Raw genomic sequence first — 12,890 nt, 5'->3', positions numbered from 1 at the left:
GGACACTCAGTATTAGGTTTTTTTTATTTAATGAAAGGTAATCAGAATTTTGATGAATACTACCGTATCATTGGAAGGTATTTGGAGCACTGTAGTATAGCTAGTCAAACATAACAACCTAGGTACCAAATTATAAAATATTGAGAATTTATACTTTCTTACACTTTAAGTGAAATGTACATTTGATAACATGCATTCTGTGATCCTTATAATTAAATAAATACATCACAGGTATCATGAGATCTGTCTTCAGTCTGATATGGTAGGTGCTTAATAAATACTTGTCAAATCAATGAGGGGACAACTTAAGTTTTATACCTTTTTTTTGTTATAATAATTATTTTCATTTATTTTAAGGTATCTTCATGTTTTAATGATCTTCTGGTCATTTGTTGCTGGAGTTGTTACATTTTATTGCTCTTTGGGACCAGATTCTCTCTTACCAAATATATTCTTCACAATAAAATACAAACCCAAGGTAAAATTTATGTGTTCTTATTTTTAAGAGTAGTATGTATTACCTGTGCTGTTTGATATTATTACTGAAAGCATGTTAAAGCAGTGATTTAAAAAAAAATCCATCTGGTATTATTTAATAATGGAAGACATCAGAACATAATTAGAAATGAAATTTATGTGTGTGTATATTTTTAAGGTATACAGCTCTACAATGAGCTATAAAAAGAAAATACAAACTTCTCAGAAAGTTGGAATCCATAATTATAGAGTGTCCTCTAACTACATATTAACTATGAGGACAGTAAATTAAAACACGTTCCCAAAGTTAGTTGTACAATAGAATCACCTCGGGAATCTTAAAAAAAAAAAAGATTCCTAGGCGCTCTAATCAGATTTTGATAGAATAGTTCTTGGTTAGGGCCTTGTAATCAGTACTTGTTAAGAGCTTTCTAGGTGATTCTGAGACACAGACACAGGGAACTCTGAATTAACTTATCCCACGCTGTTAATTTCCTAAATGTCTTCAAGAGACAAATAATCAGGTAGTTTGCTTAACCAAAATAATTTGTATATTTAAAATTTCATTAGGGTGGTGGTGTACTGAATCTGTGTCTAGTAGGCAAAGTCACTAGTGTGTAGATATCTTGAAGTCTTGCTTAATAATTCTTTGAATTGATACAGTCCCTTTTTAGGTTTGTTGGTACTTGTATTCAGAAAAAGTACAGAGGAAAGTGGTGCCACATATTCGGTCAGAAACATGACTAGTCACATATCTTTCCTTTCATTGAAGTTAACATTTTGGGGAAATAGAAAATAGTTTTTTCTTACATCTCTGAAGTAGAATATCATTTCCAAATATAGATTGAATTTTTTAAAAAATAAGTAAGCATAAAAACTGACCTTAATTATATGCTTAGAAATTTGGCTTAAGAATTGCATTTTATCAGGTATTTTTTTCTCTCTTATTTGGCAGTTTAGTTTAGCCAGTAGTAGTTATTACAAAGAACGGTTTCAGTGTTATGGCAGACTAATAATAATTAAAAAAATATTCTTTCAATTTATACACTGATTAATAAACTTTCGAAGTTGATTCTCTTTAGTAAAGATTGTATGTGAACTAAGACAAATCTCTCCCCTTCCTCATTTCCCTTTTTTAGCAGTTGGGACTTCAAGAATTATTTCCTCAAGGTCGTAGCTGTGCTGTTTGTGGTAAAGTGAAATGTAAACGACATAGGTAAGTTAAACATTTTTTTTTTTTTTTTTTTTTTTTTAGTTAAACATTTTTTATTTGTTGATCTTTCCAATTACATTTTGGATTTTAGGCAATTTAATTGTATGATTTTCTTTAGGCCTTCCTTACTACTTGAAAACTACCAGCCGTGGCTAGATCTGAAAATTTCTTCCAAGGTTGATGCATCTCTCTCAGAGGTAATTAATTTAATAACACTGCCAAATATGCCCAAGCAGAGTATATATTAAACACTAATGGAAATTTAATTGTGGAACATCTTAATATATGCCACCTAATGAATTCTTAACTAGGTAGTTGATTATTATGAAATATGCGACTCAGGTGATAAAATAGAAGTCTTTGGATCCTGTGTCTAATTTAAATGGATATTTTAGCCAAAGACGACACTGTTTTACCTAGATATTGCTTAATTCTTATAACAGTAGTCATCTTTATGGTAGGGTAATACCTGAGCTAGACAGAGCAAGTATGTCCTATTGAATTATCCCAGTTTTGACACTTGCTAAAGGGTAGAGCAGAGAATGGGAGACTTTTCACTGTTTCCCCCTAGTGTAGGAATAGAAAGCATTCACCCTTATCTTTGTTACAGTGACATTTTATATATACTTTTTTGGTAACATATATTTTGTTATTTCTTTTAGAAACTTGTTTTCCCCATTGATCTAAGAAAGGAGTTAAGTCCTTGAAGGCAGTAAATGGGTCTGAGTTGTTCCCAGCACCAAGTATAGTGCCAGATATGTTGTTAGTAGTTGATAAACATATATTGAATTAAATTGAATGCTAATTAATTAAAGAATAGCATTAGGCATCTGAATCCTGCTTAATTATCTTTTTTTTCCTAATTTGTATCCTTGGCTAAAAGCATGCTGCATAAATGCCAAAATTCTTGGCTTTTTTTTTTTTTTTTTTTTTTTAGAAGACTTTATTATTTGACAGATCACAAGTAGGCAGAGGGGCAGGCGGGGGCGGGGAGCAGGCTTCCCGCTGAGCAGAAAGCCTGATGCGGGGCTTGATCCCAGGACCCTGAGATCATGACCTGAGCAGAAGGCAGAGTCTTAACCCACTGAGCCACCCAGGTGCCCCTTGGCACTTCTTTTTTTTCTAATTTCTTCTTTTTTCTTTTTCATTTTCAACTTAAGGATTCCTTGATTTAAGACTTTGCTATCTAATATGGTAGCCCCTAGCTGCTGTGTTCATAAACACTTGGAAATGTATCACAAATTGAGTTGTGGTTTTGAGGATTTAGTAAGAAAAAAAGAATGTAAAATATCCTATAATACATTTTATTGATTACATGTTGAAATGATATTCTGGATATATTGAATTAAAATATATCATAAAATTATTTTACCTGTTTTCTTATTACTTTTTAAAAATGTAGCTACTAGAAAATAAAAGATTACATATGTGGCTCACATTACATTTCTATTACAGAGTGCTGATTTGAGGTCTGTTGAAATTAAGACCTCTAGCAAGAGTATTATTTGTGGGTCTTTGACACTTCATTAATTTCCTTTAAAAAAAAAATATTTATTTATTTATTTATAAAAAAGATTTTATTTATGTATTTGACAGAGATCAAAAATAGGCAGAGGCAGGCAGAGAGAGAGAGAGGAGGAAGCAGGCTCCCTGCTGAGCAGCGAGCCCGATGTGGGACTTGATCCCAGGAGCCTGGGATCATGACCTGAGCCGAAGGCAGAGGCTTTAACCCACTGAGCCACTGAGGTGCCTCACTTCATTCATTTTGAAAGAAAGAAAGAAAGAAAGAAAGAAAGAACAAACTTATATGAAGCACTTGGCCTACTGCCTGGCACATACTGGTTTTCAGTAAATACTAGCTCAACATTTAAAAACATGTTTTGAGATCTTACTATAAGCAGGAACTGGACTATCCCCAGGAATAAAAGGAGAAATAAGATATGGTTCCTTTTTTCTAGGAACTTGAGTCTAGGAGGTGAGGTAGACATATAAACAGTTGAATACAATGTAATGTGAATACTGGCAATAGTGGAAGAAATGTACAATGTATATTATTAATACAGAGGAGGAAATGCCTAACTATTGAGAGGGGCAGTCAGAAAATATGACTAGAAGTTTGCCAGACTGATAATGTGGGAAAGGGTATATCAGGGTTTGGGAAGAGCTTTTGAAAGGAAAGGGAAGCTTTGAATAAGGTGTTCAGTAAGATGAAGGGCCAAATGTGAGAAAGGATGTGGGCATGGAGACACTGTATTCTGGTAGCTAATATTTTATTGATTACTTGCTGAATATTGGGCACTGTACTAATTAAGTTATTTCTTGAAATCATACAACCTATAAAGTAGGTGCTATTATTGATTTTACAAAACTGGGCTTTAGAGGGTTTTAATTTTCTCAAGTTCATCCCTGGCTCGTAGTAGAACTTACTCTAAAACCTGGGTCTGGCTTAGTTCTTAGACAGTTTTTATATGGGTCTTTAGAAATCTGATCGTTGAAAGATTTAAAGGGCCTTGCTGAGGAGTTTAATTGATCATAGAAGTCACTGACTTTTGAAGTGTGTAACTGGAGTTTTCAGATGTGACTCAGAAGATACAATGAGAAGTGAAAAGGAAGTAAATGGTCACAGCTACTAGCAGGAAACTTTCTCCCTCGCCTTTAAAATCAGTGCAGCTCCACTTTTCTTTGCTATGTTATGGTTTGATAAATTGAGGGTTTTATGCATGGGATTGAGTTGTTCAGATACATGTTTTAAATTACGTTGGCAGCTCTGTGGAGGATGGAGCTAGCTTGGAAGGAGGGAGACGCTCTTGCTACAATATAAGGTTGAGAAGATGAGGACTGAACAGTGGAGCTATGGAAAAGAGCTATGTAGGTTGTAAAATCAATAATATTTGGTGATTGGATGTGGGGGTTAAAGTAAGACCAAGTATTTTTTTTTTTTTAAGAATTTATTTATTTGACAGACAGAGATCACAAGTAGGCAGAGAGGCAGGCAGAGAGAGAGAGGAGGAAGCAGGCTCCCCACTGAGCAGAGAGCCCAATGCAGGACTCAATCCCAGGACTCTGGGATCATGACCTGAGCCGAAGGCAGTGGCTTCACCCACTGAGCCACCCAGGCGCCCAAGACCAAGTATTTAATAGCAAATTTTCTGGTGTCCTTTTTGTGTCATATCTCCGTTTCTATGTGTCTTACTTTCCCAACTGGTATCACTAAATGCTTAGTTTTTTTAATACAAAATCAAATCTTGCCTTAATATTTTAAGAATCTACAACCTTCTTTGCTGCTGCCAGAGAAGGAATACAAGCCTACAGTCCTTTGTTAGATACCTTTGTTAGATAACCTCCCAACTGCTTTAGAAAGTCACTGCCCACTGTTGCAAGTCTTTTCAAAAATTAACATAATACTGCACCGAGAGTTAAGAAATGGAAATTTTAACACCCAGATTTCTTTTGTTTTGTTACTTTTTCATTTATAACTTATATGCTGATTTTTAATTTACAGCTAAAATTTTCACAAAAGTAAACATATCACACCCAGATCAGGAAACAAAACATTATTAGTACCCCAGAAGTCCCCCTCATACTCCTTTTTAGTCACTATTCTCCCTTTAGAAGCAATTTGATGGCTAATTTTGACCCCTTATGTAAGTCTGACCTACTTGTTTCTTCATTTTATTCTGGGAATACTGACTTATAGAGAGAGTCAGGAATTCATAAGACTAACCTATTATTTTCCTTCTTTCCATAGAACTTTCAGTTCAGTGAAGCTTCAGAGTCAGGAACAATTTAAGTTTGTTGTTGTTTTTTTAATTGTGGGAATGTTTAGAAATGTGTGTTTCATTCTAATAGTATTATTTCTTTTTATGGAGTTTCATGGTTTTCAAAGTATTTTCCCATATGTTCTGTTTGATCATCGCAATTAACCATGTAAGGTTGACAGTATATGTCATGTGAAAGTATGATACTAGATGTCAATATTTGGGATAATAAAATTGATTTTTGGTAATATACATTATTTGGTCATATGGTTTATTTTCCTAGAATTAGTTAATTAATTTGATTTTTCTTTAAAAACTAATTTTTATGCAGGTTCTTGAATTAGTGTTGGAAAACTTTGTTTATCCATGGTACAGGTAAGTTCTCTCTGTAAGACCTTTTTTTTTTTTTTTTTAGTGAATACGATTAAGTGTGCTAATGAAGCGTTACCAGTGTAGGCCAGGATTTCTCAGCTTTGACACTATTGACATTTTAGGCCAAATAATTCTTTGTTGTGGGGGGCTGTCCTGTGCATTGTGGGATATTTAGCAGAATTGCTGGCCTTTTTGCATGAGATACTAGTAGCAGCCCCTCATCTTTTTACTTGTGACCGCCAAAAATATCTTCAGAGATTGCCATATGTTACCTGGGAGTCATGATTGGCCCTAGTAAGAACCATAGATGTACGTAATCAGTTAACAGTTTAGTGATAGCAAAGAAGAAAAAAACCTTGGCTGCTTTTTGAAAGAAAATCAGCTTAGAGAATTCCTCATCACTCCTAAATGGAGTGACCTGATTTTTATTTTATTTTATTTTATATTCTTAAGTGATTTGGGAAGCACTTCATGGTTCTTTGTTTTTTTTTTTGTTTTTTTGTTTTTTTCTTTTTTAAAGATTTCATTCATTTATTTGAGAGAGAGAGCAGAGAGCACAAGTGGGGAATGGGAGGAGAGGGACAAAGGAATACAGAGAAGCAGACTCCTCACTGAGTAGGGAGCCCAGTGTGGGGCCTCCATCCCAGGACCTTGAGATACATGTCCCAAGCCTAAGGCAGGTGCCCAGGGGGCTGAGGCACCCAGGTGCCCCGATTTAATAGTTTATATGCACTTTTTACATTTAAAATAATTGTACATTTAGAGGAAAAGTATATATTCAGATATTCAGTAAATTGAAAGATAATTTTAATAGAATTTTCCTAAAATATTAATGATTTTTCCAAAGTAACTTGTTTTTAGTATCTTCTATTGGACATACAAGTGCCCTGTGCCTTGAAGGATATAGAAAATTGTTTAGATCTGAAAAATTAATCTAATTTGAGAATCAGAAATTCATAATATATATTAAATAAATAAATGTTGTCTTAAAAAAGTATCATGTATTTAGTTACATAATTGAACACTTATACCTATATGACCTATAGATGTAATATTTAAAGGCATCTATCCTAATTTTATATATTTTGAATTTTCACATTAAAAAATGCTAGTAGGCAAGATGCTCTCTAGTATTAAACTTAATATCCAGTTTATTATATTTTCCTGAAAAGCTATGAAAATTAATATTTTTATGTTGGATTTCACTTAAATATAGTGGCATTTGCCACTTAAGTAAAGCTGTTAGTAAGTCTTTTTGTAAAATGAATCCTTGTGAAGACTCTCCCCACCCCCACCCATGTCCTGACTCTTCATAAGAGCTGGCTGTATTTTTAAATGGTAAGGTATGTATTTTCTCCTCAGTGTAGTTATTGATGCTGGAATAGTCACTTCCCTGGGGTTAATAGTGGAAGGCTTGATTAATACAATTATCTTTGTTATTCTGCCAAGGGACTCAATAGCACCATCTTCAAGTTGAGGATAATACCATTATATATACCTTTCTTGCTTGCTTTGAGTGGGGAAGTGTCCTAATTCTTTTAGGGACCACCTCATGGCTTCAGGAAAATGAAAAGTAGTTCCTCAGATAAAGGTTGTCAAAATTTCTGTGGGGTTAAGGGGGTAAGAGAAGAATAAATGAAACAAGATGGGATTGGGAGGGAGACAAACCATAAATGACTCTTAATCTCACAAAACAAAGTGAGGGTTGCTGGGGGGAGGGGGTTTGGGAAAGAGGGGTGGGGTTATGGACACTGGGGAGGGTATGTGCTATGGTGAGTGCTGTGAAGTATGTAAACCTGGTGATTCACAGACCTGTACCCCTGGGGATAAAAATATATGTTTATAAAAAATAAAAAATTTAAAAAAATGTAAAAAAAGTTTGCATTTCAGTTAATTTTCTTTCTCAAATAGAACACATTTTTTTTTACCTTTTAGAATTAGTTTATATTATTAACAATAAATATTTTAAACTAATTAAACATTTTGTATTAATTCTGTTACTCCTCCAAAATTATTGTTTTATTTCTTATAAATTACTTTGAGAATGCTTAGAAAACGTTTGGAGTATTGTAAAAATATGACTTTGTACATGTAGTTGTCTACAGGGAAATATATACTACAATTTAGTTAATAATGATTATGTCTTGGTACTAGAATTATGGGAGATGTCTATTTTTTCTTTGTACATTTTTATTTTTTATTCTGTAATGTAACATATTATTAAAAAAGCAAAGAAAACATAAATGGAAAAAAAGAGGAAGTTCTAAACTTTACTTGGTTTCTAGAAGGAGTAGCTATGTGTTTCTCTGAGCTTTTAAATGCTTGCTTTTCTCCTTAATTGAAGGGATGTAACAGATGATGAGTCCTTTGTTGATGAACTAAGAATTACATTACGGTTTTTTGCATCTGTCTTAATTCGAAGGATTCACAAGGTAAATATTTATAATGAGAAATTTGGGAATTGGAGGTTTTATTATTACTAGAGATTTTTAAAAATCTTAGTTTACTCTATCCTGATAAATTTTACTTTCTTTAATGCTTAGGTATCTTGGCTTGTGGTAATTAGAAATAAGACAGCTATAGGAAAAAAAGTCATGTTCCTGTTAGATGAATTTACTGAGTAAATGGTGATGATTATGATCTACTTTTTAAAAAGAAATTTAAGCCATATTATGTTTATGTTTTGGTCTTTATCTATATATAGTCACAGTGTGTTGGCTGTAGATAGACATGCTTGTATATTGCCTTGTCAGTTTGATAGAATTGGTATATATCTATAATTAGTAAATAAAGATAAATCTTGCTAAATGTTTCTATATTTTTTTGAGAAATTAATATAGTCAACCACTATAGAAAAGATAGGGAAAAAATATGAATAAGCAGTTCACAAAAGAAAAATAGAAAAATGACCAATAAATGCTGAAAATATGTTGTCTACTTCAAATAAATATCGTTTTTTGATGAGATGCTACTCTCTTGCCTGTTGGATTGGGAACGATAAAGAATGATAATGTCTAGTAATGGTGATTGTGGGGAAAGAGGCAAAGCAAGTACAAATCCAAATTGGTGTAATTCTTAAACTGGAAGGCAGTTTGATAATCTCTATTAAAAGACTTAAAAATGTCTATACTGCCAAATTTAATTTTGTTTTTGTTAATATGTTTTGAAGAAATAATCAGAAATGTATATAAAAATGTATGCTCAAAGATTCATTGTGGTATAATTTATAATAAGGAAAACTTAAAAAAAGCTGATGTCTAATGATAAGATTGTCCATTAAAATATAGTACATGCCAATTATAGAATTCTGTGTAGCCATGAAAAATCATTTTATAGAATAGTACTTATTTACATGAGAAATTATTTTTCTTATATAATCAAGTGGAAAAGTTTGGAAAAGAATATATGTAGTATTTTTCCACATTGAAAACAAAGATCACATATTAAAGCTTATTATTATGTATATTAAGGACATATAACCTTATCACTGTTAATTTACTATTATGGTGGGTTGATGCTGATTTTTGGTTCTTTCTGGGCATTTCTTTCTGTTCACCTTTTTTTTTTTGTATGAGCGTTTTACTATTTTGTAAATTGAAAAAAGTGGATAAAATTAATCATATTGTTTAATAAAAGTCTAAGGCAGCTGTATAGACTTTAAAATTGGAATAAAAGATTCGGTAAAAAATATCAATTCGTTGATGATAAGCCACTTAAATTACAACTTAGAGGAAGTCAAATAAAATTGATCAAAAAGCTAACTCATTACAATAAAGTTATCTATAGGTATTACTTAGTAGAATAGTTCTGCTCTGTTAGGCTTTGTGATAGCCTAGTGATTTTAAAATCAAAGTACTTCATACTTGGATTGCATTATATGTATTTTTTGGTAGCAGCTTTATTGAGGTCTACTTTGTATACCAGACAGTTCACCTATTTGAAATGTATGATTCAGTGGTTTTTAGCATATTCCTGGATTTACACAATCATTACCACAATTTTATAACATTTTTATCACTCAAAAAGAGACCTCATACCCTTTAGCCATAAATCCTATTCTCTCATGCTCTTAGATCTAGTCACTAGCCCATCTACTCTCTGTCTCTATAGATTTGTTTATTCTGGATATTTCATATAAATGGAATCATGTAATATGTGGCCTGTTCTCATTGGTTATTTTTGACTTGGCATAATGTTTCCAAAGTTCATCCATGTTATGTTGTAGCATGTATTAGTACTTCTTTCATGTCTGAATAATAGTCTATTGTGTGGATATGCCACATTTTGTTTATTTATCCATCAGTTGATAGACATTTGGATTATTTCCACTTTTTGGCTGTTACGGATAATCCTGCCATAGCATTTGTGTGCAGGTGTTTTTGATGGTTATAGGGATATGTGTTTTCACTTTTCTTGGGTATATACCTAGGAGTATAATTGTTGAATCAAATGGTAAGTCTGTTTAAGTATTTTTTTTTTTTAAAGATTTTATTTATTTATCAGAGAGAGAGAGGGGGAGAGAGCGAGCACAGGCAGACAGAATGGTTGGCAGAGGCAGAGGGAGAAGCAGGCTCCCTGCTGAGCAAGGAGCCCGATGTGGGACTCGATCCCAGGACGCTGGGATCATGACCTGAGCCGAAGGCAGCTGCTTAACCAACTGAGCCACCCAGGCATCCCCTGTTTAAGTTTTTGATTAAGTGCCAGACTCTTTTCCAAAGTGGCTGCCATTTTATATTCCCACCAGTAGTATTTGAGGGTTCTGATTTTTCTATATCCTTGCCAGAACTAGTATCATCTCATTTTCTTACTCTAACCACACCTAATGGTTATGAAGTGGTATCATTTTGGCTTTGATTTGCATTCCCTTGATCACTTATGACATTGAACATCTTTTCATTTGCTTATTGGCTAATTGTATTTTTTTTTTTTTTAGGAGTAATGTCAATTCAAATTATTTGCCTATTTTTTCACTGGGTTGTCTATGTATTATTGAGTTGTAAGAGTTCATACATATGATTTGCAAATATTTTCTTCTGTTTTCTGGATGGTTAAGCTTTCTGTCCTTTCTTTTCATTTTATCTGCATAACTGTCCCAGCAGATAAGTGGGTCATTATCATACCCATTTTATAGGAAGTACCTTTGTCAAAGTGTTAGAAGTAGAGTTAATGGGCCAACAATTGTGCCTGGTCATCTTATTCTTAGTACAGTGTTCTGTCCCTGATAGCATTGCCTAAATAATGTAAATTGGCAGTTTGGGAATAATGAAAACAAAGTACATGTTTGTTTTTTTTCAAGTTTAGTGGTGAGCCCATTATTTTACCATTTTGAATCTGACCTGGGGTCTCTAAAATGGATCTTAGAAAAGGAAAATTTTTGCAAGTGTTCTCCAAGATTTTATAAAACATTTGAAAATGAAAACATCCTATTTATTTGATAAATATTACAGCAACCTATAGTCACTGAGGACGAGAAGCCAGAGAGAAATGAAGAGTAATATTATTTTGCAACAAATTATATTATCAACAAAAATATTCTCTCTTATTGAATATGTGTGATCTTATATAGCTAAAAGATATCTGTAAACTGCTCTGGGTTTTACTGGTAAATCACTAAAAATTGGGGGTTTATGATCCATCACACTTAGTAAAAAAGCCTCTGATTCCCCACCACTTGCTTAATATGGAATTTAAAAATAATTGAAACGTTGCCACAAAACTTTGCTATGATGCAATTTTTTCATGTCTTTGATAAAGGGAAAATGTGTTGAGTTTTGTGGTTGAAGTCCACTGAACATACTTTTTGGTGATTCATTTCATTTGCAATTCAATTTTAGTTATTTTTTGTCTCCCTTATGTGTGTACATATAGGTCTTCAGTCCTCTATCACTAACCTATCATAGTCACTACAGTTTCCAGCCTTCAAGGTGAAAAATGTCTGTGGGGAATCATGAAATACAATATTATTCCAAAATAGAATGCGTCTATATAGCTTAAAATCAAGATTTATCTTGTAAGCTGAATAAAAAATTCTTCATTTTTAAGTAACCTTAATAAACAGAAACTTATGGCCCCAAAGGGATGATACGTTACTTGAGATTTTTCTTTCAGTGTATTTAAAAGAAACACATTAAAGAAATCAAGAGTAGGGGCGCCTGGGTGGCTCAGTGGATTGAGCCGCTGCCTTTGGCTCAGGTCATGATCTCGGGGTCCTGGGATCGAGTCCCGCATCGGGCTCTCTGCTCGGCAGGGAGCCTGCTTCCCTCTCTCTCTCTCTCTGCCTGCCTCTCTGTCTACTGTGATCTCTCTCTGTCAAATAAATAAATAAAATCTTTTAAAAAAAAAAGAAATCAAGAGTAAAGGTACTATTTTGTGGAGAAATTTAGTATAGATAATGCATGCATATTAAGGTATATTTTCTTTAGTGTGATAAACTGTCTAACGTTGGAGTTAGTATGATCCAATAATATAAAGCACTTTTAATTACATTTTTGAAAGATTTTAAATAATATCTCTAATTTTTAAGATCATGCGTTCCAGTATCTTAAATATCGTGCTCCTGCCATTGTAACTCATTAAATGTTTTAAAAAGTTTTATTTTAATGTTGAATTTTTCTAGGTGGATATTCCATCTATTATAACCAAGAAACTATTAAAAGCAGCAATGAAGCATCTAGAAGTGATAGTTAAAGCCAGTCAGAAAGGTAATAGTTTTCTACTACTTCTACTACTACTACGTCTGAGTGATTTTTTAATATACCAACTTTTACCTTAAATACCTAAGTGTGATTACTGATGCATTAACTCATATTCACAAATGCTGTGCAAGTATTCCTTCACCCCAAAATCCTTTTCAGTACTTTGTTTATTGTATAAGTGATTGTGAAAACTCAGAAATCTATGAACATTAAAATATACTTAGTTAACTCTTAGATATAATATTGATGACTTTCATCTTCTTTTGGATGATAGTCTCTTGCCTTTATTACTCCCTCTGAGGTATCTCTCACATCTCTTCCCCCTTTCCCTTAATGATTTCAACAGTTTTGACCTATTCCAGCCCATCCTATATA

The 12,890-nt window shown here is 33.1% G+C and overlaps 1 protein-coding gene across 6 annotated transcripts in view; it reads left to right on the top strand.

The window, feature by feature from the left end:
- Positions 1-12,890, top strand: part of SNX14 (sorting nexin 14) — a 99,931-nt gene that overhangs the window by 17,309 nt on the left and 69,732 nt on the right. For 4 of the 6 annotated variants that reach the window (XM_059401017.1, XM_059401016.1, XM_059401018.1 and 1 more), the window contains exons 2-7: positions 358-478; positions 1,617-1,693; positions 1,809-1,887; positions 5,780-5,823; positions 8,165-8,252; positions 12,437-12,521. In XM_059401017.1, the coding sequence (XP_059257000.1) occupies positions 358-478; positions 1,617-1,693; positions 1,809-1,887; positions 5,780-5,823; positions 8,165-8,252; positions 12,437-12,521 (494 nt within the window). The remainder of the gene's footprint in view (positions 1-357; positions 479-1,616; positions 1,694-1,808; positions 1,888-5,779; positions 5,824-8,164; positions 8,253-12,436; positions 12,522-12,890) is intronic. The other 2 variants (XM_059401019.1, XM_059401015.1) reach the window with 1 other exon arrangement.

The sequence above is a fragment of the Mustela nigripes genome, chromosome 5 (genome assembly GCF_022355385.1).
Source record: "Mustela nigripes isolate SB6536 chromosome 5, MUSNIG.SB6536, whole genome shotgun sequence".
NCBI lineage: Eukaryota > Metazoa > Chordata > Mammalia > Carnivora > Mustelidae > Mustela > Mustela nigripes.
The sequence above is the reverse complement of the archived record's forward strand: the minus strand, read 5'-3'. Positions and strand labels throughout refer to the sequence as shown.